Source organism: Daucus carota, chromosome 9 (genome assembly GCF_001625215.2).
Source record: "Daucus carota subsp. sativus chromosome 9, DH1 v3.0, whole genome shotgun sequence".
NCBI classification, from domain to species: domain Eukaryota; kingdom Viridiplantae; phylum Streptophyta; class Magnoliopsida; order Apiales; family Apiaceae; genus Daucus; species Daucus carota.
The window spans coordinates 3,725,828-3,749,294 of NC_030389.2; the positions used below are offsets into that span (position 1 = coordinate 3,725,828).

The 23,467-nt window shown below is 35.0% G+C and overlaps 5 protein-coding genes across 5 annotated transcripts; 3 read left to right on the forward strand and 2 right to left on the reverse strand.

The window, feature by feature from the left end:
• The first annotated feature begins 1,323 nt into the window (after nucleotides 1-1,323).
• LOC108202755 (uncharacterized) lies at nucleotides 1,324-5,988 on the forward strand. The gene is made up of 2 exons (XM_017371287.2): nucleotides 1,324-1,479; nucleotides 3,434-5,988. The coding sequence occupies exon 2, from the start codon at nucleotides 3,727-3,729 to the stop codon at nucleotides 5,671-5,673; it is 1,947 nt and encodes a 648-aa protein (XP_017226776.1). The 5' UTR covers nucleotides 1,324-1,479; nucleotides 3,434-3,726; the 3' UTR covers nucleotides 5,674-5,988.
• Nucleotides 5,989-6,404: 416 nt separating this feature from the next.
• On the forward strand, nucleotides 6,405-10,313 carry LOC108202168 (uncharacterized). The gene is made up of 4 exons (XM_017370554.2): nucleotides 6,405-6,500; nucleotides 7,247-7,694; nucleotides 9,293-9,352; nucleotides 9,520-10,313. Exons 2-4 carry the CDS (start codon nucleotides 7,260-7,262, stop codon nucleotides 9,961-9,963), a joined length of 939 nt encoding a protein of 312 aa, XP_017226043.1. The 5' UTR covers nucleotides 6,405-6,500; nucleotides 7,247-7,259; the 3' UTR covers nucleotides 9,964-10,313.
• Nucleotides 10,314-10,640: 327 nt separating this feature from the next.
• On the reverse strand, nucleotides 10,641-12,817 carry LOC108200959 (peroxidase 43). The gene is made up of 4 exons (XM_017369239.2): nucleotides 12,461-12,817; nucleotides 12,055-12,237; nucleotides 11,788-11,950; nucleotides 10,641-11,166 (listed from the first exon to the last, which is right to left on the reverse strand). The coding sequence occupies exons 1-4, from the start codon at nucleotides 12,689-12,691 to the stop codon at nucleotides 10,745-10,747; spliced, it is 999 nt and encodes a 332-aa protein (XP_017224728.1). The 5' UTR covers nucleotides 12,692-12,817; the 3' UTR covers nucleotides 10,641-10,744.
• A 6,642-nt stretch (nucleotides 12,818-19,459) lies between these two features.
• On the forward strand, nucleotides 19,460-20,338 carry LOC108202075 (vacuolar iron transporter homolog 4). Its single transcript, XM_017370451.2, has one exon. The coding sequence runs from the start codon at nucleotides 19,548-19,550 to the stop codon at nucleotides 20,184-20,186; it is 639 nt and encodes a 212-aa protein (XP_017225940.1). The 5' UTR covers nucleotides 19,460-19,547; the 3' UTR covers nucleotides 20,187-20,338.
• A 1,730-nt stretch (nucleotides 20,339-22,068) lies between these two features.
• On the reverse strand, nucleotides 22,069-22,753 carry LOC108202308 (vacuolar iron transporter homolog 4). Its single transcript, XM_017370696.1, has 2 exons — nucleotides 22,520-22,753; nucleotides 22,069-22,332 (listed from the first exon to the last, which is right to left on the reverse strand). The coding sequence occupies exons 1-2, from the start codon at nucleotides 22,751-22,753 to the stop codon at nucleotides 22,069-22,071; spliced, it is 498 nt and encodes a 165-aa protein (XP_017226185.1).
• Nucleotides 22,754-23,467: the final 714 nt, after the last annotated feature.

Here is a 23,467-nt window from a genome sequence, read left to right on the forward strand (position 1 = left end):
TGAAAATCAATATTCCTCATTTCGAATTCAAAAGCAAGTTTGGGTCCAATTTTGCGATCAACTATAGTACAATTTATTCATAAGTTTTAACATTTGTAATATACAAAATTCTGCACGTATATATATTAGGGCCGTTTGGTCAAAGTTAAAAAAATTTCAAGCTAATTAAAATAAGAAGCAACTATGTGGTGACTCATAAAAAATTAAAATCAATAACTTTTTTATTTTTTAACTTTTAATACCCATGAGAATTACTTAAACTTATTTGTCAAGCAGACGATTAAAAGACAGATAATATTTCTTTAATAAAAAAGCTCAAAAAGGGATTGCCGAACACATAGTATCTTCGTCTCATCCCCTGGTATATTTTATCATCAATAATTGGTTAATTTATAAATTTTATAATCTTACAAAAATTTAAAACTATAAAAAATACATAATATAAAATAATCTTATGAACTTGGCTCGGCGCCAAGCCAGCCAGAAAAGCTAGCAAACATCACACTTTTGGAAAGCAGGTGACTCGGGGACTCCACGACAACTCTATCTCCGCCACTCATCTCTGCTGTCCCATTTTTCTCATCACCAGAAAATGACATATACCAATTTAATATCCTCAAAACCGAAAACACCCTTAGATTACCCCTAGTAATAATATCGAAACGAGGGCAATTTAGTCATATTACCTAAATGTCATTGTCCCCAAAAAGTATGTGAAGGTCCATTTAACAGTTGGTCAGCTAGTGTCTATGGCATTTCGTCCAAACATTTAAGTGCTACATTTCAAACATTTAAATATCACTAATAATATCACTTATCATATTAGAGTAAATATTACCGTGAATTTACACTGATCATATTGAAGTTTCGGATGGCCTATTTAAATAAAGTAAAATATAAACTCATAACCCCACCTTCTCATTCAAGCATGGAGATTAAAAAAATGTAAGAGAGTAATAATGAATTGATAAATTTTTTAATATATAAAATAAATATAGTAAAACAATAATGAATTACTTAATTCTTATATTATAAAATTTAACTATATTTCATAAAGTATTGAAATATAAAAAGTTGAATAAAACATTTTGAAAAAGAATATTTCAAAAGTAATTGAAACGAAGAGATTATATAAACAACAAATAATAATATTATTTTTATTATTTTTTTGATAAATTTAATAATTAACGAGAATCGAAAAATACATAGACCCAGTCACCCTTTGTAATAGATTTCTAATTTAAGGTTTAATAAAAGTCACTAAAAAGCTTAAACATTAATCTTAACTAGGTGACCTTTGAGTTTTGTCTATAGTTCAACTTGTCACTATCATATTAACGTAGCCAACTAAACAAACTAGAAAGTTAAATAAATAAAAATTGCTCATATACGTTGTCTCCGGATTCTCGCTCTTCTCTCTCTATCTTCTCTCTATGGATCTGCTAACTTACCCGTAATTTCTTCTCAAGTTAACTGATGGTACCCTTTTCTGCTCCAATCTTTATATATTTTATATGTTTTTATATACTATAATTCTGTTCATATGCATATTCTAGCTTGTTTCTTGCTGTTTGAGTATTAAAGTTGCTTACTTTGATCATAGTCTGGTGTTTTGATGGATTTTACTTGGTGGGTGTGTGTTAAATCTTGATAACACTAATCAAGTTTTGATCTTTTTTAGTTTTGAGGTGGCCCATGTTTTAATTTGTAGTTAATGTTGTTGATTATGGTCAAATATCTGGTGATTTTACATGGTCAGTATTTGACAAGTCTTGATAACACTAGTCAAGTTTAAAACTTATTTAGTTCTGTGAATTAATTTTGATATTTAGTTAGTTATCTTGATTATGGTCAAATTATTAGGTGACTTGTGTTTTGTGTTGTGAAATACTGTTTTTTGTTCAAGATTTAATTCTTATGATTGTTTAGTAGTTATGTTAGTTTCTTGTTGTTTGTATATATGAGTTTCTGTTTCAGTTGATTTGAAATAGATAGGATTTTGTTTTCCTTTCTTGAAAAATGGGATTTTTTGGTTCTGTGTCTTTTATAGATTTGTGTTCTTTGTTGATGTATGTCATGTTCTGGTGTTAGATTCTTTGATTCTATGTCTTTCTTCATCCAGTGTCTTGTATTTGCTTAAAAAATGATGTTTCCAAGAACGAATCAACTAAAATTTGGGGTTTTAAAAGAAGGTTTACAATTTCGATGAATTCTTTAGATATACTACTACTTAGTTTTTATTTTGACCTAGGCTATAGTGCAGAAAACAAGCAACAAGCATATGCAAAACATCATGTGTCTTGGAAACACAAGCTTTAATTTAATTATTTGAGAACTTAGTCATATATGTGTGCTTCAATGCGTCTTTGGGTCATCACTTCCTTTTGTTTGCATTTCTACCAACAGTCCAACACTGCTTACTTCATGGGGACCAAAGGTTCTTCATTTTAAATACTTTGAAATTATGGTTAGGCAGGTTTCTCTTGTATAAGTGTATAATATACATTAGCAAATTTGTTTTTCATGTACTTCTGGCTTTATTGGATAACAAATTTTCAAGCACTAAATTTTAGTTTCTTGATGTTTCACTTTTCCTGTTTATTATCTTTACCTAGTATTAACTGCTACATCCAGCTCTTACACATATGCATGATCTCTACACATACAAGTGAAACACATATACTATGGGCTGTAGTTATTCTCTGTGGTGGTGTTGTTTGAAGCTCAGATATTTGGACTTTTCTTTTATTCTGACTTCTGTTTAAAGGTTGTCCGCTTTATTTCTAGACGTAGATGTCCACGTATAATTATTGTGAAACCTACACTCCTTGGCTATGGTTGTTTCAAGAATTAAGATTATATAAAAAGACCAATCTGCTTTAAATTGAGAGCACAATGGACTAAACAAGCCTTAAGTTTTATTCTCTATGTCATCCAATGGACTAATTATTATAACTTTATGGTTTGTCATGCGGGAGGATCATAATCCTATGAAGAGTGTGGGATTAAATAGTGCCCCTTAAATGAACTAGAAGGTGATGTTGAATGTTCTTTCGGAAGTAAGTAATGAAGACTATACGAGCTAGATAACTTGGTATGCTGTAAACTTTGGTCAGGAAGGATGAACATGTGAAAGTAATTCATTTTTTTGAATGTGTTCTATTATTCTTATATCATGTCTTATACATCCAGTTGTCATTTTCCCCCTCAAAGAAATCACTCTTGAATATGAACAATTTTTCAGTTACTAACAGATTATGCCATTGTTGTTACCATTTTCGAACTTTTTTCTTTCACAAAGCAGCAGTGTTTTGCTTGATGCATTCAACTCTTGTTAGTCATGCATTTTTGATTTTCGAGAATAGTTATTCTCTGTTTTTTGGTTAAATTCTTTTGTAATTGTACTAATTCATGTATGCTTGATTTCTTTCAGGCGAGTGAAGCTTTAGGAGTTTTCAGCTCAAGTTGAACATGCTTTTAGACTCAGCATATCAGTACCCTTCTACACAAGTAATATAATTTACAATTTAGATCTGAGTGCTCCTAGTCCAGGATCTTGTGCTCCTTGTGACACATTGTGTAATGGATAGGTCAGATACATCAGGATTTGTGAGTGGAGGTAGCTTATTGAGGTATTTGAAAGCTTTGTTCATTTTGATTTATACATCTTACTAGTTCAGTAACTGTGATTTTCTAGATAGCATTTTAGTACCTAGTACCCAAAAAATGGATATCAACCCGAATACGAAATTGTTCTCTTGCAACCATGAGCTGATAAAAATTAAAAGCTCAGCCGATACTACGTTAAGCCTGGATTTCTTTGGCTATGGAGAAAAGAAAGACACGGGCCTTAGAAGAGCTAGAGCTGGCTTTGGGGACCATATTATCTCTTCAGGTGCATCTGATGATGGGTGCAGATTAGTCCTTGGTTTGGGCCCTGCACCTCCCACGAGTCATAATGATTGGCGCCCAATTGGCTTGAGTAATAGTAATGCATCGAAGAATATATTGCATCAGGAGATGTCATCTGAGAGTGATTCAGTTTTAAAACTTGGTGTATCAGGAGGGACTGATGAAGTTACAGCACTCAAGTGTCCATTCGCTTCACAAAGTGCGTCTCATACTAACCAAGTTGCAGTTGTTGGTCACAGAGTTATGGCTCCTGTTTCTGACGAGGGTTCAACATCAGCCAAGAAATCAGGTGGTTATATGCCATCACTGCTTTTTGCTCCAAGTATTAATAGCATCAATCTCTTTTGGCAACCAGAAGAAGTTTCTAATCATGAAACAAAATCTTATAGCCATCCTCATCAGTTAAGTTCCGAGCCTTCTGCTGTCTCAGATTATTCAATGAGTACAGTTTCTGAGCCTGTGACAGATGGTACATTATCAAGTTACCAGACCAGCAATGCTAAAAAGTGCAAGTTTGAAGGCTGTACAAAAGGAGCTAGAGGAGCAACTGGCCTTTGCATTGGCCATGGGGGTGGACAGAGATGCCAGAAACCAGGGTGCAATAAAGGTGCTGAAAGCCGTACTGCATATTGTAAAGCCCATGGAGGAGGTAGGAGGTGTGAGCATCTTGGATGCACTAAAAGTGCGGAAGGGAGGACAGACTACTGTATTGCACATGGTGGTGGGAAGCGGTGTGGGCATCCATCAGGTTGTGCTAAAGCAGCACGAGGCAAGTCAGGCCTTTGCATTAAACATGGTGGAGGGAAAAGGTGCAAGATAGAGGGTTGCACCCGCAGTGCTGAGGGTCAGATCGGTTTGTGCATCTCGCATGGAGGTGGACGGCGTTGCCAATTCCAGAGTTGTACTAAAGGTGCACAAGGAAGTACAATGTTCTGCAAAGCCCACGGTGGTGGGAAGCGTTGCATTTTTGCTGGCTGCACTAAAGGTGCTGAAGGTAGCACGCCATTGTGCAAAGGACATGGTGGGGGAAAGCGCTGCCTCTTTGATGGCGGTGGGATTTGTCCCAAGAGTGTGCACGGAGGCACAAATTTTTGTGTTGCACATGGTGGTGGAAAGAGGTGTGCTGTTTCAGGCTGCACAAAGAGTGCACGAGGACGAACTGATTCCTGTGTTAGGCACGGTGGAGGAAAGCGTTGTCAGTTTGAAAATTGTGACAAGAGTGCACAAGGAAGCACTAATTTCTGCAAAGCTCATGGTGGGGGAAAGCGGTGCAGCTGGGGAGATGGAAAATGCGAGAAGTTTGCTAGGGGCAGGAGCGGATTATGTGCAGCACACAGTAGCTTGGCTCAAGATCGAGATACAAACCACAAGGGTTTGATTGGACCTGGACTCTTTCATGGGCTCGTGCATACACAGTCTACTGGTGGCAGCAGCTATAACAACACATATTCATTGTCCGGGGCAAGTGCGCTTTCAGAATATACCATGGATTCCAGGGACAGGCCATCTAAACGTCAGTGTCTGATCCCCCCTCAAGTGTTGGTTCCTTTATCAATGAAGTCCTCGACATCTTATCTAAGACCGTCGAATTCTGAGAAGCATGGGGAAGGAAGCATCAGGAACAGCAATGTTGACAACGGCTCGAGAAATTGCAGCACGAGAAAGAATTTTGAATTTGTTGTCCCCGAGGGGAGAGTTCATGGCGGGGGTCTAATGTCATTGCTTGGCGGAGATTTGAAGAATGCTATTGATGGAACTTGAAGGTGATATTTCCAGCGCCATATTCCCACCATTTGGGATATGGAAATTGGCTGTTATTGAACATTGAACCATGTTATTGTGATTTGTGTATAAGCTAAGCTTATTCTACCTTTCTTAGTTGGCACATATTCAGTGAATCAGTGATATGAACTTCACTTGCACAGTTGCATCCAGAAGTTAGATGCATTGAACAGTTGCATCCAGAAGTTAGATGCATTGAGAACATTTGTAATGTAACATACTTGATGTTTATGTTGGAAGAAATTGAATAATATATTGTGCATATGATTCATTAATCTACAGGATTTTTTTTTATTTTTTTGGAGAATACAGGATAATCTATATTTAGAGTATGTACCTTCAAATTAATCATAGTGATTAATAGGATGAATAATCCGTGATTTTTTAAAATTACGGTAGCCATTAATAAGACGAATAATCCGTGATTTTTTAAGACTGTGGTATTACCAAAATACAAACAACCGTCGTTCGATATCGTGTTGCTACGATATCGTGTTGCTGTAGTTTTTACCGGAAAAACAAACTAAAAATATTGTTTAATAATTTTTTAATAGCAATTACTTTTAACGAACATCAAGAAATCAGAAAAAATAACTGTAATTTTTGATATAAAATCTTCATTTTAAAATTTTATCTGAATTAATATATCCAAAAAATTATCAGATAAGTATAATTCGCCCAAGAACAGTTTTAAAACAACAAATAGCTTAGCGGGAGAGCCACGTAGACATACAAATTACAAACAGGCTATGTGTATGTAATGCATCACTGAAACTGCATAATCACCAGCAGTAGCAATTATCGAGGTAACTTATCTCTCTGTATCTCTGTGATTTCATCTATGACTGTATCATCATCTCGTATGCATACATTTACGTGTATAATTGTTCGATTTCTTGCGAATTCAAGCGATTTAAGTTTTGAGTTTGATTCAGCTTTGTGTTAGTTGATTGCGAGAGATTGAAATTTAGGTACGAATTCTAAACTCAGTGTTTGTGTGTGAATTGTATTGTGTTTATACAAGAAAATGTTCCGATGTTTGGTGAATAAAGTTGTGAATTGATCGTGAGCAAAATTTAGGTCTGTCTCTCTCTCTCCCCCCTCTCCCTCTCTCCCTCTCTCTGTCTCTGTGTGTGTGTGTGAGAGAGAGAGAGATGTTCGGATTAGTAGTGACTGAAGTTATGAAATGATAAACTGAATTTTACTGAATATGAGAGATTGAAAATCAGGCTCGAACTCGAAACCTAATTTATGTTCAAGTTTCTTTGTTATTTGCAAAGTTTTGTCAGTAGTTTGAATTACGTTAGAGTTTTCTAATTAGTTGCAGAGTTTTATTAGTAGTTGGAGTTACGTTCAAGTTTGTTGATTGATTGCAGAGTTTTGTTAGTAGTTTGCATTACGTTTGAGTTTGTTAATTAGTTGCAGAGTTTTATTTGTACTTTAGTAGTTTGAATTACGTTCAAGTTTGTTGATTAATTGCAGAGTTTTGTTACTTGTTAGTAGAATTATCGAAGCATTACTATAATTTCAGTTTCGTTTGTTTTTGCTGTAGAGAGGATTTTGAAATGGAACGGATTTACATTGATAACAATTATAATCTTCGTAAAGTCATGGCACTGAGCGGTGTTGTTTCGCTGATCAACAACTCACCAGTCACTTTATATAATCATTCACTGAGAAACTCCGGGTTTGATTCACGTGCGGATTGTGGTGTTTTGAGTAGTTTGGAGAATCTGGACTCTCCGATTGTTAGGTACTACCGGTCTGGATCACCAAGTTCAAAGTCGCCGATTGTGTTTACGACTCCAGTGAAGGTGGAGGAGGATGTGGTTGTGATGGATGGAGTATTGGTCGGACCAGTGAGTGGAGGTAGGCATAGGTCTTTGTCGATGTCAGATTCTGGTGGATCATCATCTTCGGCTGGAAAAGGCTTTTACAAGATGGAGATGTGTCGGACATGGGAGGATTTTGGTAGTTGTCGCTATGGAGCTAAATGTCAGGTAATACAGATTGTAATTCTGCCTTTATAGAAGCTTGTGTTGCATTACATTTCAATTAGTATAACATAATAAAGTCAAAGAGCTCTTTTAATGCTAGCTTATAATATTCGAAGCTGAACTACAGACTTTATAAAGATAAATATGGTTGAAGTAGATCAAAGGTTCCATTTTTAGCAGAAAGACTTGTTTATGATATCTGCATGAATTAGAAAATTTAGGCCTGTAGTGTCGTTGTTGGCGCGATGAACAAGTATATGTTAGAGTGAAGACTGAAAGAAAGACATAAACAAGAGATAACTCCCCTTGTCCCGAGACTTTATTAAGAATTTCCTCAATGTCCTTAGGGCTATTACTTAAATAGAACAGGATACCAGACTACTTATGGCAAATAGGAATCATCTTCCCTGACACGCGGGATTTGATTCTATCTCCATATTAATTAGTGTCTCCGCATTATTTATTAATATCTACGTACTTAATAAAAGATCATATAGCAAGATCTTATTTATTCTTCCGCAATCTTCACATATCTTTCTTGGGACGTCTCTGATAAACTAGAACTTGCTTTCCTCGAGTTTCATCATTAGTTGTAACAGTATACTAGTTATCTTGTTGAAAAATGTAAGCTTGTTACATCTTCTACCTAAGGTTACAAGCATCTAGTTTGAATTTGCATAGCTTGATGATATATTCATGATGCTATAAAGTTATTCTCCAAGAACAGAGTATATTATTATTATATACTACCAGTCTGAATTTTGAATTGTTTCCTGAGCAGATACTAGTTACAAAAACATCTATTAAGGGTCAAAGAGATCAAGGCAATTACAAGTCAACTAATAATATAATCTCGAATTCATTCATTACAACAATCGTGACATTTGATCATAAGGATCATAAGTGGTAGTGTTCTGGAAATGAGTTGTGCTCTCTGGCTTATAGCTCTAACCATCATGTCCTTATGTTTTGTAAACACATGACCTTATGGCTCTTTTAAAGTTAAGATGGAGTAGCTACATTCATTTTATATTCATTTTTTGTGCCTTTCTCTTTTATTTGGTCTTGTGTCAGCTTGTACACATACGATGTATTTTGTTGATTTACTTGCTTGATTGTAGAGAATGGTCATAATTACAATAATAATTTCTTATTATCTAATCTCTGCACAAAAAATGTATTGAAGTCCAATAGGTACTTCAATAGATGTGAATGAAAGTACAGCTATTCCCTTAAGAACAGTCACATCTTGTTATTTAAGTCCATTTTATATTTGGAATTTGTTATTGAACTTTGGGACTAAAAATGGAGTTTCTTTCATTTTGTGAAATTTGTTATGTTTAGGATCAATGCTCTCAAAAGACTATGTTAAAGATGATTACTTCCCTTTATAGTTTTAACTACTATCCTGCCGTTTAAACTACTCCTTATACTCAAACAAATTTGCTCAATTCAAGTATGTTACAGTTCTTACAACTTAGTCACCTGAAAGTCTTGGACTTGATCCTGATTCTTTTTATACCGATTCTTAGTTATGCTAATATTTCAAATATATGGTTACTATCTGATGTCCCTTTACCCTGATAACTCTTATTTTACAGTTTGCACATGGAAAAGAAGAGCTGCGTCCAATCCGGTTTTCTAACAAGAGCAAGTTAGAGGTAGAGAATCACTTTATCCTTGATAGTACCATCTAGTGGCAATACATAGAGATGAACTAATCACCTCTTAGAGAAAATATTGCTGCTTTTTATCGACTATTTTGCTCTTTAATCAATAGTTTTGACACATCAAGCAATGCTGAATGAACATTTTTTGGTGTTTGTAGGCACAGATTTGCAAGTCATATACTTCAGGATCCTGCTCATATGGCTCCAAGTGCCGCTTCATTCATCAGCAAAACAATTCGCCTGAATCAGCAAAAGATTCTCCGTTCACTGTGATCTCTTCAACACCTCAAACAGTCTCACAGAGCGATTCATCTGCATCCGCAACAGATTCACCAGTCAGTGTGATTTCTTCTAAAACTCGAACAGTCTCACCGATCAAGCTAGAGAATGCCATGAATACTTCTGAAAGCAGCAGCTTCACCTTTGCTAAAACTGACTGGTCCCCCCTGGATGATGGCATTGATGTTGTCTTACCTTGTTCTTCCTCAACTGACAAAGCTCCACGAGGAGAAATTGATGCTTACATAAACAGTGTTCTCTATGGTCCCAGTAAAAGGATGAAGTTGCCTGTTTTTGCTGCAATCTGCCCAAGCCCAAGGTAGAGAAATCCATATAACCATATTCCTAAATGATACTATTATTCTACACATGAGATTAAATGTACATAGTACCGGCCGCTGTGTTGGGGCCCTGCAAGCAATTTTCGTCGATATACAGTATAAACGAGGTGAGCTGTACATTGAACTTCAAAATGGTAAAGCAAATTAAGTGTTTGTGATGGCAGCTGTCCAAGTAAAACTGTGAACTGGTGGTTTTGTGTGTATTTGGCCTCAACCTGAATGTTGTTATGATCAGAAACACTCGGATATTCTGTAAGTTGATTTTTTGTACAGGATAGTTTTGAACATAGTCATTTTTATTGATCTAAAATCAGACTGCTATATTTTTCTTAGATTTTTAGTCTCGTAACTATATTTTGAACAAACGTGGCTTTTATCAACGTCTGGTAACAAAACTTTCCGACTCTAATGTCAGGAAATCAGTTGCAAGACGTCGAACGTTTAAAGATACAGCGTCTTTTGTCTGATTTTGCCTGTGTAGATAGAAACACACAAAAAATATAGTATCAGAGACATCACATGTTAGCATAGAAACCATAGCCGCTGGTTTATTAATTCAGGCATGCAATACAATGTGTATTGTAGTATAGCAAGGTCGGTACTATGGAGGTGATTCTCTTGTTCTTTTTTACCTTTCTTTCTAGACTAGTCTGTGAGTATGACCACACAAAAAGTTAACTAATTATTAACATGCTACCAAAATATAATTATACAGCTTCTTTAAACTTATTGTTCTCTCTTCTTTAGGACATGCTAGTTTCCATTAATTGAAAGCTCTACAAACGCGCCTGATTTGCCCTTCAGTACCGGTCTTGACATCAATACTGCCCATCTTTATCATGGAATTTACAAAATCTGTCTCGAAAGACGGGCCGAGAACCGGGTTTAGAGGGCCGAAATATGAGTCGACGATGCTCCTTGTGATGACATCGTCGTATAGTTTTGCGTCTGATGCTATAACTGCGAAACCAGTTCTGATGTTCTGCAAAATGTGCTTGTCGAATGTCTGTGGACTGCCGCGGTCCATTGGTAGGCGGACGTTGACATCTCCGTTACGTGGACATGTGGCCTGTAGCTCTGGCAGCAAAGATGGGTTTATTGATGGATCGGAGACACCATTCAGGGAAAAGCTGTAGAGTCTTTTTTCCATGAAGAAGCATGCTGTGGTGCCGATTGTATGTGCAGCTAAAATTTGGAAAAAAAATACAAAATCACAAAGTTATTACAGTAAAAATAGCAATCAACAATGTGAATTGCCTAACAAAGTTAATGGCAACTGGGTAACAAATATTTCAAAATATTAACATCTGCTATGAAGCTGGGACTTCTATTTCTATTGTAGAATTACTCATAGCCATGAGTCCAATCAAGTAAGCAGACCAAACGGACCAGTATGTACCACTCGATCATAAGGTCTTGGAGGGTATGCAGACTTTATGTCTTTGCCCCATCGAAAGAGTAAAATCAAGGCAAAACTTAGAGATGACTAAAAACCATATTATTCGATTGTGAAGGAAGAAAACTAGTCGAGTATTAGACCAATACTCGAGCTTGACCTCTTCTTCCTTCGGTACCCAGACCCATGCCCTTCAATTCAATGCTAAATTGCTAATATGCAAATGATATTAAAGCTTCTTCATACACCTTAAATGTCTACCAACTATGAGGCCACCCTATCTGCATGTATGTCTTTTCCCGTGTGTGTGTGAGAGAGAGAGCGCTTTATTATGTGACACGAAAGTGATTGATAGAATCAGTTTTGCACACCCGAAACACACACCATATAGAGAAGAAGAGATGCATTACCGCTAAGAACCACAAGGTCTTTATCACTGAGTCCCTTGCTAACAAATTTGGCCTTGAGAGTCTGGATTGAATCATTAACATCCGGCATATCATCCGCTAGAGATTTATCCGAAACCGTTCCATCTCTTCTACCGGTCTGCACTTGATATCTCGGACCATTCACCTAATTTTAGACACAAACAAAAATTAATAAGTATCAACACATAAGATAAATACATCAATTATTCGCTACAAATTTCTTAAACGAACCGACAAAAAAAGAATTACCAAAGCAACAGCATCTCTTGCAGCCATGGCCACAATGTCAGCACAAGAAACCACACCAGGGCAGGCCTCTTCCAATTGTGCCTTGGCCTGGTCAATCACATCAAATCCCCTAACTCCCTGGTGCCCGAACGCTGATCTCTCCGCGTTCGGGCCATTGTCAATTAGTATTGATGCATCACACCCCTAATCATCAAAAATTCATGCACAAAAATTCATTCAATTGTCATGAATCACCAAACAAACACACACCATGCCCTCAATTCATAGGTGTCACCTCAAAAACTCATCGAAAACACAGCTCGAATCAATTCCACTTAAAAATCAAGACAAGTTAACAACAGAATCATGTCATATGAACAAAAGGGTAGATTCAAAAAATTGGAGAGTCCTCAAAGAACCTGATTACCTGAACATAACAATCATGGAAGTGAAGCCTGAGCAAAACAGGAGCATTAGCTGGATTTTCCCTGACTTTCTCACTCACAACTTGGGAGACAATTGATTCAGCATTTGGGCAAGAATTAGAGTAGAAACCAAACATAAGCTGGCCTTGTGAAAACCCAAAAAAGCAGCTGAAAACAATACTCAGAGCCAGCATAATAATATGGTAATAATTTAACTTACCACAGTTATACATGGTTTCATAAAAAGAATTGAATTGAACTCAGAAGAGAAAAGAAGGGCCTTGTTTTGGGTGTGAGAAATGGAGTTGGAAGTATTGGGAGGATAGGTGAAGTATGCAGAGAGGGATAAATGTTGCACAACTCATATATAAAGGTGGCAGCATTTAAGAGAGGGTGGATGTCAATGTGGCAACACAATGAGTTGCATGTGGTTTGTTATCTAGCTAGGACCTCCTTGGTATAGTAGTCAGTATAGAGATAAATATTAAGCACATACTTATATTTTTTTAAAATTTTTGTTAAGATAAGAATATATAAAATCAATACTTATATATAATATCCTAAACCATGCCGAGGATAAGATGTATGCCGACTTTACTTCTAGGAGATGATATCAGAGGCGGTCAGGGTAAATTTAGAAAAAATTTAGAAATGGGAAGTAAGTTAAAATTTATAAGTGATTAAACTGTTTGAGAAAGAAGTAGATATGTAGAAATTTTGAAACAAAAATTAGAATTTTCCAGTTTTTGTAAGTATTTTTATTTTTTACACAAACGGGTCAAGAAAACTAGAAGCCAAAAAATAGAAGCCAACTCCCCCAAACAGGCACTTACTCGCGAGATGTACTCCCCGGAGATAATCTTACTCGAAAGATGTATACGTTTTAAAATGATGTTGCTATTTTTTATCTATCTTCCAACTAAGTTATATAAATAAATAATTTAGTTATTTATTATATTTGTAGATTATTGTAATATAGAAATAGCATACCCATCATCTGTATATGCAGCTAGTTCATGTCCTATTTTTGATTGAAAAATGGTGGAATACAGATTTTAGCATTTATGGCTACATATGAATTCTGCTCATTTATAGCTGTTCCAGTTCCAATCTATCTCCGAAAGTTTCTTCTCAACTTGTCAAGGTCCTTATCTCAAATTTATTGTTTCTAATATTAAAAAAAAATTAAAATTGTGCATTTATAATATATTATGGTCCTATTTAATGCTCATCATACAGACAGATATAGAAATCTTAACGCATATAGTAGAAATAATTTACGTGACAGCTGGACATGCAAATGATAAGCTTTTAAAAAGGGTCAATAAAATTTAGTAGTTTAGTAAATTTGTATTGCTTGATGTAATGTGATGGATTCACTTAACAACCGAGCTTAAAGCATCTCCAATCAAAAAAAAATTCTTATCTAAAAAATGAGTTATTATATAAAAATAAAAAAAATATAATCAATCATTTGAAAAAATCATATTCAACTGTACCCATACCTTATCTACAATTTTAGTCAACCTCCTACGAATGATAATTTACTTTTTCAAACTTAAAAAATCATTACAAACCTCTTAAAATATGTTCTTAGACAATTTGTGGGCCTTTAATAATGTGAATATTGATTAGAACATGTAATATAATATAGTATTGTAAAAAGCGGGAATCAGACTTATTCCAGTAAAGACACCGTCCAGAGATTATGGGAATAAAGACACCGTCCAGAGATTATTCGGATCATTAATCGGAATTAGTTAAATAATATTTCTAAATTTATATATAATTATTATATTATATATTTTATAAAATTAAAATAGGATAAATTTAAATATGACAAAAATATTTTTTTATATATAATAACAAATATCATCAACAAATTCAGTATAAAGTAAATTAATATATCATTAACAAAACAATATATGTTTTTTATGTTTTCACCCAAAAATCTACATCCTTTTTATAAAATTTCCAAATTTTTTTTAGAAATTTTTGATAATTGACCCACTTTTGGCCGATTTTCGAACGATTATACTAATTTTAGACCAATTAATCCAATTTTTTTACCGATTTTACAGAAAAAACAATTTTTATCCCGATTAACATTTAATCGAGACGGAGACCGTCCGAACAACAATTGATCTGTGAATAAATTCGATTAATCGTCGAATTTTAGAATACTATTATAACGTAACATACAAGTTCTTTTTGTAATATTAAAGATAATTCGTTCCTAGATCTGCAAACATAAAATCATCAAACACTAACATAGTCAAAATATATCAAAGTTCCGAGATTTGTTACGTATGTTTTCGATATATATCATATTTATTTTTAAATAATATTTTTTAGTGAGCAAGAATGTCAAAGTACGTAAGCTTTATTTATTTTGGGCCACTCAACACAAAAATAAGTAAACATATCAGAAAGGTGGAGATTTTGTTCTCTGCACTTGTACATCAGACATGATTTTGTTGAACAAATATGGTCAGGAGGCCTATTTGTTTTTGCGACTGCTGTCAATTTTTTTGTTAAAAGCAAGTAAATATTTATTTGGATAAATTTAAAATTAAGTTTTCTGGACTGGAAATTCTGATTTAAAAATCGATCAGGTTTTCATATTTAAAAAAAAAATTATTTTCTATTTTAAAAAAGATTGTCACAAATTTATTATTAAACTTCACATTAAAACTATTACAGTATATCACAATCTGCAAATTTTTTACGGCAGCTACGAACATATCCCCGAGTTTCAATAGTATATCCCCGAGTTTCAATAGTAACTGTATTATAATCGGCCCAACTAAAATCATTCACTGTTCAGCCACTAAATAACCTAGGTCAGGCCCATATCTATTTAATTTTGTATAGCCCACTTCATAGTTCACACACAGTGACACAATTTTATCGTCCGGACGGTATTATTTTACGGGTCTGCTTAATATATAAGAAACATTTTTATTATCAATTGAATCAATATATTTAAATATTTAATCAGCATAATCAGTTTGTATTTCAGTTGAATTTAAAATATAAACGATAAAATTATAAATATTATACATTACCCATGACACGGGTTATAAGCTAGTAATTAATAAGTCAGCTTCCCGATCTTTCAAGTTTCTTCGTTCACAAGATAGGTTCTAGCTAATTGCGTTTCATGCATCGCAAAATATAATTGTTAAATTAATTTTCGAAGATAATATTAAAGTAATCATATTTCCTATTCTCTTACCTTTTTATTCAATCATTCTGAATTGATGATGCATTACATTTTACTCTAACCATTGTCAAGAAATGTTGTTTGCATACCAAATGCAGAAATATGAAAAAAAAGGTACAAACAATGAATACCACCAAAGTCTTAATGGTTTGAGTAACAAATTTCCTGAAGTATGAAGTACTATTGATACTTAAAATGTTGGATGAATGATCAACCTTTTATACGACTAAAGCGAGTATCTAAGACACCACTCTGTATTAAAATTTTGTTGAGAGTTAGAACTTGAAAACCAAATTCCACTTATGGTTGTATATAATTATAAAGTGTCGTGACTAATATGCTGTACTTTTCCTGTTTACGACAGGCGAGAACTTATCTAGGAAAAGTCCTTTTACGTGGATCTTTATATTCTAACTATCCTGCTCACTGTTTAGTTAGAGCAAGTCCAACAATGTCCTAAATTGGTGTTTTAAGTTAAAATTTAAAGCGTTTGGACTAATTGTGTGCTCCAACAATGTTTTAGTGGTGCCCTAAACCAGTAGGACATCCAATAAGTGTCTCATTTTTGAGGCACTACTAAGCATGTCCTAAACCAATTTTCACAATAAAATATTAACTTCCCACTATATCAATGAATCTCTCTCCTCTTGCTTTTTCACTTCCCTCCAAAACTAATTCAAATAAATTATTAGTTTAGTAATAAGGCACAATTATAGGGCATATTGTTGGAGTTTATGTATCAAAAAGATGTCCTAAATCACTAGGACACTATTTTTTATAATATTTTTAAGGCACAATCTAGGACATTGTTGGACTTGCTCTTATGGAGGCATTTAATATATCATAATTGATTTCAGTGGAAAGCTGAAAAGATTTTTAACATAAAACAAAAGGTTGTGTTGTGCTAACAAGTGTGTATTCCACACTCCTCTTCATTGTTTAGTTGCATAATGTCCCACTGCTATATAAAACTGCTATAATCTTACCTTTAGATCTTTCTTCTGCAATGGAGAATCTCATTTTACTGTAAATTAGGAATTCAAAGAACCAAGTCCACTTTTAAATGGCCTTTTTGTTAGAATATAAGATCCTGGAAAGGGCCGGACCATTCTCTAACACGAGGTTTTAGAGTAACCGGTTCCTTGACATGGTATCAGAGCCCTCACAATTTATCGTGGCACGAATGGCAAATTAATGCTTCAAAGATGAGCGCGTGATCCACTCTTCGACCCATAAATGGGCTCTCGAGTGAGGGGGAATAGCTGGGTCATTCTCTAACACCTTGAGGTTTTAGAGTAACTGGTTCCTTGACATTTTTGCTGGTTGGATTTGGTATTATCTCATATTCGAATAATTTAATCCATAATGGCTTGTGCCCTCCACACTATCTTAGCATTTTGAATGACTTTAACAATGCTTACTATCTCATAATGCTTGTATGCTCTATATATGCACTTCAACACCGTTTAAGGCTTTCACAGACGAGCTCATTTTCATTTTATTCTCATTTCTTTCGGGGAATATCTGGTGTAACTTCATGGCGTCTGTTAACAGTATGACTGATTCTATTAAAAGGGATTTTAGTTGCAGGAAAGAATCCCAAGTACCGAAGGAGATGGAGTCTGAGTACTCACAAAGGTCGAAATGGATCCAAGCAGCTGCTCTGGGACCGAATGATTGTTTGGTTTCCGCTACTTCACTAATGATGGGAATTGGATTTTTAAGAAGGGAAACGAAGAAAATTAAGAGAAACTGAGAAATGAAATGAAAAGGCCTGCAGACTCGAAAGATAACTTGCATGCAATTGGACTGAGCTGGAAGATGATCTGACTTATATGTATAAACTTGTTGTGGAGGTTGATCTTGTAATATAGCCTTTGTTCTTGTATTCTGTTGTGAACATGCTGTTATAGTTTCTGATTACAGAATTCAGTTTCCCTATTTAATCAGATAGTTTTCTATGCTTTTGTGTCTTTTAAATCTTCCATTTGCTTGTAGTTATCATCTCTGGTATCAGTGACTTCCGGTTTAGTTTCAGACGTTATGTAACTGATGGTCTGTGACTAGGGCTGTCAAAAAAGTCCGAAAAATCCGATATCCGTCCGAAAAGTCCGCATTCGTATCCGAGATAAAGCGGATATTATCCGTATCCGAGAAAAAGCGGATATTATTCGCATCGGAACCCGACAATTCCGGATACGGATACGGATATAGGCATATTCGTATCCGATAATATCCGAATCCAAAATTTATACTAAATGTTCTTCGTATTTGGAGGGGAAGAGAAATCTCAAACTTCAAAAATTTGCAAAGGCACAACATGAAGACCAATTTTCATAATCAACAAGTGTTATCATTCATACACATAACACTATCGACTATCTCTTCTTTGATTATACTGTAACAAAGTCAAATAAAGTGTATTTCCCTTGAACAACTTTTTTGCAACTTAAATAGCTTCACTGCAAGTCTGCAAGAATAGACTGTATCAGATTGAAAAGCTAATATCAGTATATAAGAACTTCCAAGTGTATCTTAACTCTGATTGTTCCAAACTTGCATGTCTGTCCTGTTACAGGTCTTATTATATTCCCTTGTCTGTCTGTTTAGCGTAAATCAAGGCGAAGCTAGATGTCATTTGTGTGCGTATGACAATATTCAAGCATCTGCAGAGCTACACAACATTTATTGAATAGGTGCACTATAATTATATTACTTCAACAAAGATGTCATTTTTCTATTTAGCTGGAAATTAAATCGCTGGTTTACTGCTCATGCAATGTACCGTTATTTGGTTATATCCATTAATTTCAAGACTTAGAAGCTCTGTTAACCTCATTCTGCATATATAGTAGCTTGATATCAAGATGGTAGATGACCAAGGAGCCTAGCTCGGTGACCATGAGGATCTATAGAACACTTCTTTTCCGAGTTTACTACAGATAATTACATGTGCATTCATTTAAATCCATCCTGACCAACCTGAGAGAAAGGAGATATACTTTCATTTAGATGTAATTTTATCAATCTAGAGACAACAAATGTTCCTTTATTTCCATTTGAATACTGAAGGGCGTGTGATATCTTCGTGTATTCCACACTCCCTCTAATTATATAAATGTATCCGCTTTTGTGGAATCCACCCTTCTATGGTTGTAAGAATGTACATTGAAAAGTTTGTCACTTATCTGCTCTCCTACACAGCATTCCATATTCTCCACAGAAGTAGTCAAATGGACAGAAAAACAGGCTAACTATTTCACCATTGTCTCTGTCTTTAAATGAACACATGATTAGGGAAATTTTACCTGTTCAGAACCATTCCTCTGCCTTAAATTTACTTTGATGTGCTAACATAAATCATTTTGTCATGTCTGCTGTGTACATTTTAATACTTCCCAAGACTCGTTAACCTTAATATTCATTCTGAAATTTCAATGCATGCTATCAAATTAGTTGTATTTCTTTCAAAAGATACAAAATTCACGATACCATCTACGTTCTAAGTACTTATAACAGAATTTTATGGAACTTGAAGTAACTGAGCATGCCGAGATAGGTTATTAGCATAATAAAGTATTCATCGATGTTAAGCCAATAAGTAGGGTTGTGAAGACTAATAAAAATGTGAAGTTGGGTTACTGCATTACCTGGATCACGACACACGACAAGGAGCTTGTGCTCGACACACTATCTCTTATATTATAAAAACACTCAAATCCTAATCATCATAATATCATACTCTTGTGTCTTGTTAATATCTATATATACTCAGCCACAGAGCCATCTATTCCATAAGCAATCTATTTTCTCATCTTTTTCCTCTCCTCTCAATACTTATTTGATCCTTGTTTTTAGTCCTAATGGCTGCCCAAAATGATATCCAAATTACTATTCTGAAGAATGACAGTGAGAAATATGAATGCCAAATACCTGATAAGGAAGACTTTGATTACTCTCAAAGAGCACAATGGTTACGAGCTGCTGTCTTAGGAGCCAATGATGGATTGGTTTCTGTTGCTTCCCTAATGATGGGAGTTGGAGCTGTTAAAAATGATGTTGCAGCTATGATCCTTACTGGTTTTGCTGGCTTAGTTGCCGGTGCATGCAGTATGGCAATCGGGGAGTTTGTCTCTGTATACTCTCAGCTTGACATAGAGGTGGCTCAGATGAAAAGAGAGAGGAAGGACTTGGAAAATGAACAGAGTAATGAGAAAGAAAAGCTACCAAATCCCTTCCAGGCTGCTTTTGCATCGGCTCTTGCCTTCACCTTAGGAGCCTTAGTGCCATTACTTGCTGCTTCGTTTATTGAAGACTATAAAGTCAGGCTTGTTGTGGTGATTGTTGCAGTAACCTTAGCTTTGGTTCTCTTTGGAGGAGCTGGAGCTGTAATGGGAAGGACTCCCATCCTGAAGTCCTGCGTAAGGGTGCTCATTGGAGGCTGGGTAGCAATGGGCATTACCTTTGGCTTAACCAAGTTAATTGGCTCTAATGGACTGTAAACAAGATCACTGATGAACTTCTCTTTTGATCAGATGCCAGACCTTGCCACACATGAACAAGATCAGTTATTAAGTTTCTTTCGTATGTTCTTATCGCTGTAATTCTGTTTCCTTCGTATCTTCTGTTAATAAAAGGATATATCATATTGGAATCGGCTCTGTCAACTTAATTAATAAAAGGAGTTCCATACATGTCTGAAAGTTTTCTGGTAAGGTTGTTTGTCTTCCAACCCAATGAAATATTAGTACAAAGTAAATATGCAGTTAACAATCTATTAATAACCAAATTAGGCACAACTAGTGTCAGAATCCATCATTAACATATCACATAGGCCTTTAGGTACTCAATAAAATCTCAAACTAATCATTGAAGTCATTATATGAAAACCAAGACATTAATAAAAAGCCGATAAGAGGATCTTGTATATTGAAGACATGCTTCTGACTGATAAGAACAGCTTCATGGTCTGCTATAGCCTATATATGTTTTAGTTCTGAAAAGATGAAGCGTAGGACATAAAAACACAGCTCACTGTGCTAATACATTAACAACCGAAATTAAGCTCTATTTCAACAATTTATAGCGGTCTGTCCACAAAAAACACTGGAGAAGACATCATACTACAGATTCAACACTGAATTTCAATGATTCTCATTTCCCCTTCCCTCATTATATGTCTATCTTGACTTGATCAAACTTTATATCAAGTATTTATTTTTTGCTTATACTATCTTTCAGCAAACTAAAAGTGTCTGCTACTACCTTTCGAGTCTGCAGGCTTTATCATTTCTCAATTTTCTTTGATTTTCTTCACTTCCTTTCTCAAAAACCCAGTACCCATCATCAGTGAGGTAGCTAAAAAGAAATCGTCACTCGGTCCCAATCAGTTGCTTGGAGCCATTTTGACCTTTGTGAGTACTCTGAGTTCATCTGATTAGACGCTTACCCTTGTTTTTTTCATAAAGAACATCCCTTTTAATAGAATCATTAAAACCATTAACAAAATCCATGAAGGTATAATAGCTTTTATCCAGAAAAAATGAGGATAAAAAGAAAATGAGCTTGTTTGTGAAAGCGTATGAGGCTATAGCAGAAATCGAATATCAAGAGCCCTAAGGGACTTATTGCCGAAAGCAAAATTATCATCATAAGATTGAACATAGAGAACCAGAATGCCGGGGGTTAGAGGACTTGAACCCGAGACCTCTCCTAAAACTGATCTCTAATACCATGTCCAAGGAAGGCCTCGACATGATCCTATATTATTCAACATAAATGTCAGAGTAAATCGGTATACAAATACATGAGCTTCATATGTACTGTTTATGCATGCTTAAGATATATACTTTTTACCTAATATACATGGAAATGAGAATCTTGATTGCATAAAAATGTATGAAGTTATATGGCAATGCGACAGTGTACCACTAAACAATGGAAAGGAGTGTGGAATGCACACTTAAGGCAAGGATAAAATTTATGTTTTGTGTTGGCCATCTTTTCACCATCCACTCAAATCAGACCTACCAAGATTGTGGTCTTTGAAATGGTCAGTAATGCTATCTGATTCTTTTTCGAGTTTTTTTTCCTGTTTCCAGTTTACTTTTCTCTTCTTTAAAAAGAACAAAGACAAATTTACATGTGTATTATCTTATCATATGTGTATACAGGAGTTTGTCCCAGAATTTCAGACTTATTTCACTGGCTTTAAGCCAAGAACTGAATTTTGCAACCATAAAGAGGAGATGAAAGATCATGTAAAATCTCTTCGTGAATCATGATCTAAATCCAATGCATGGCCATTTATCAACAGTGTTTTTTGGTTCTTTAGGCTTCAGATAAATTAGATGTAAAATTAATCTAACACTACTAGCTAATATTTTATAATCCATTAGACGCAATCAACTTAGTCAATCCAAATGTAACAGCCATCGCTATCCAGCCACCAATCAGCAGCCTGGCGCAAGATTTTCCAGCCGGGGTCTTTCCTAACACTGCTCCAACTGTTCCAAACACAACCAATGCAAAGGTCACTGCAGCAATTACCACAACAAGCCTCACCTTATGTTCAGATATAAAGGCAGCTGCCAGTAATGGAACTAAAGCCCCTAATGAAAATGCAACAGCCGACGCCCAGGGGCGGATCTAGCACACAAATGTTAGGGGGCACGAACCAAATTTTCCAAAAACACCTATATGATTCTGAATTTTGGGGGGGGGGGGGGCACTTTTATAATTTTACAAAATTTAGAATGGTGAAAAAATGTAAAAAAATTTTTTAGGGGGGACAGGTGTTCCCCGTAACTCTTCCTAGATCCGCCCCTGCCGACGCCAATGGAGCCTGGAAAGGATTTGGTGGTTGTTCATTCCCAGATTCTGTATCATTCTCCTCTCTGTTACACATCACATTGTCTCTTTTCGTCTGAGCTACCTCAAAATCAAGCTGAGAATACACAGAAACAAACTCCCCTATAGCCATACTGCATGCACCAGCTACTAATCCAGCGAAACCAGTAAGAATCATGACAGAAATACCATGTTTAAGTACAGCTCCAACACCCATCATTAGTGAATCAAAAGTTGGTCGATTACAAAAAAATAAAATACTTATTTTTTATTTAAATTTGTCAGTTTAAATTTATAAAAATAAATAAAAAATATCAAAACTATTAAATTATTTTATCAATTATGAAAAATTATACTTTAAAATAAAATTATGTTTGATATAATTTTTTTTTATCAGATCATGTCATGTAATTATGCAAAATACTTAAACTTATATTTTTTTTTGTTTGTGCTAATATATATACATGTGTGTTTTTTTATTTGTGATATATAAATATTAGCTATTCTTATGGTATAAAATTATATATCTATTACATATACAGATATATATAATTATAAAATAATATTAAATTATTTTCAATTAATAATTCGATTAATCATTTCGATTAATTTCCGGTTATCTGATTAATTCCTGGATAATGACCCTACCAACTAAGTCGGTACAACACTGCTGGCAAGTAATAATTACTTTGATGTGTATTTATCGGCCAGCAAATTGGCAACTCCAACTAAGATGCGGAAGGAAGTAGCACACGTACGTCTACACAAAATCATCAAACTGACAAGAAAATCTGAGTAACAAAGTTGGGTTTATCATGCTTTTTTACCACCGACTTGAGTGACAAAGTAATAAAAACCAAATGCTTTTTAGCCCACATATGCTCAACTTTTTTTAGCCCACATATATAATACTTTTTTTATGGTCGGAGTCATA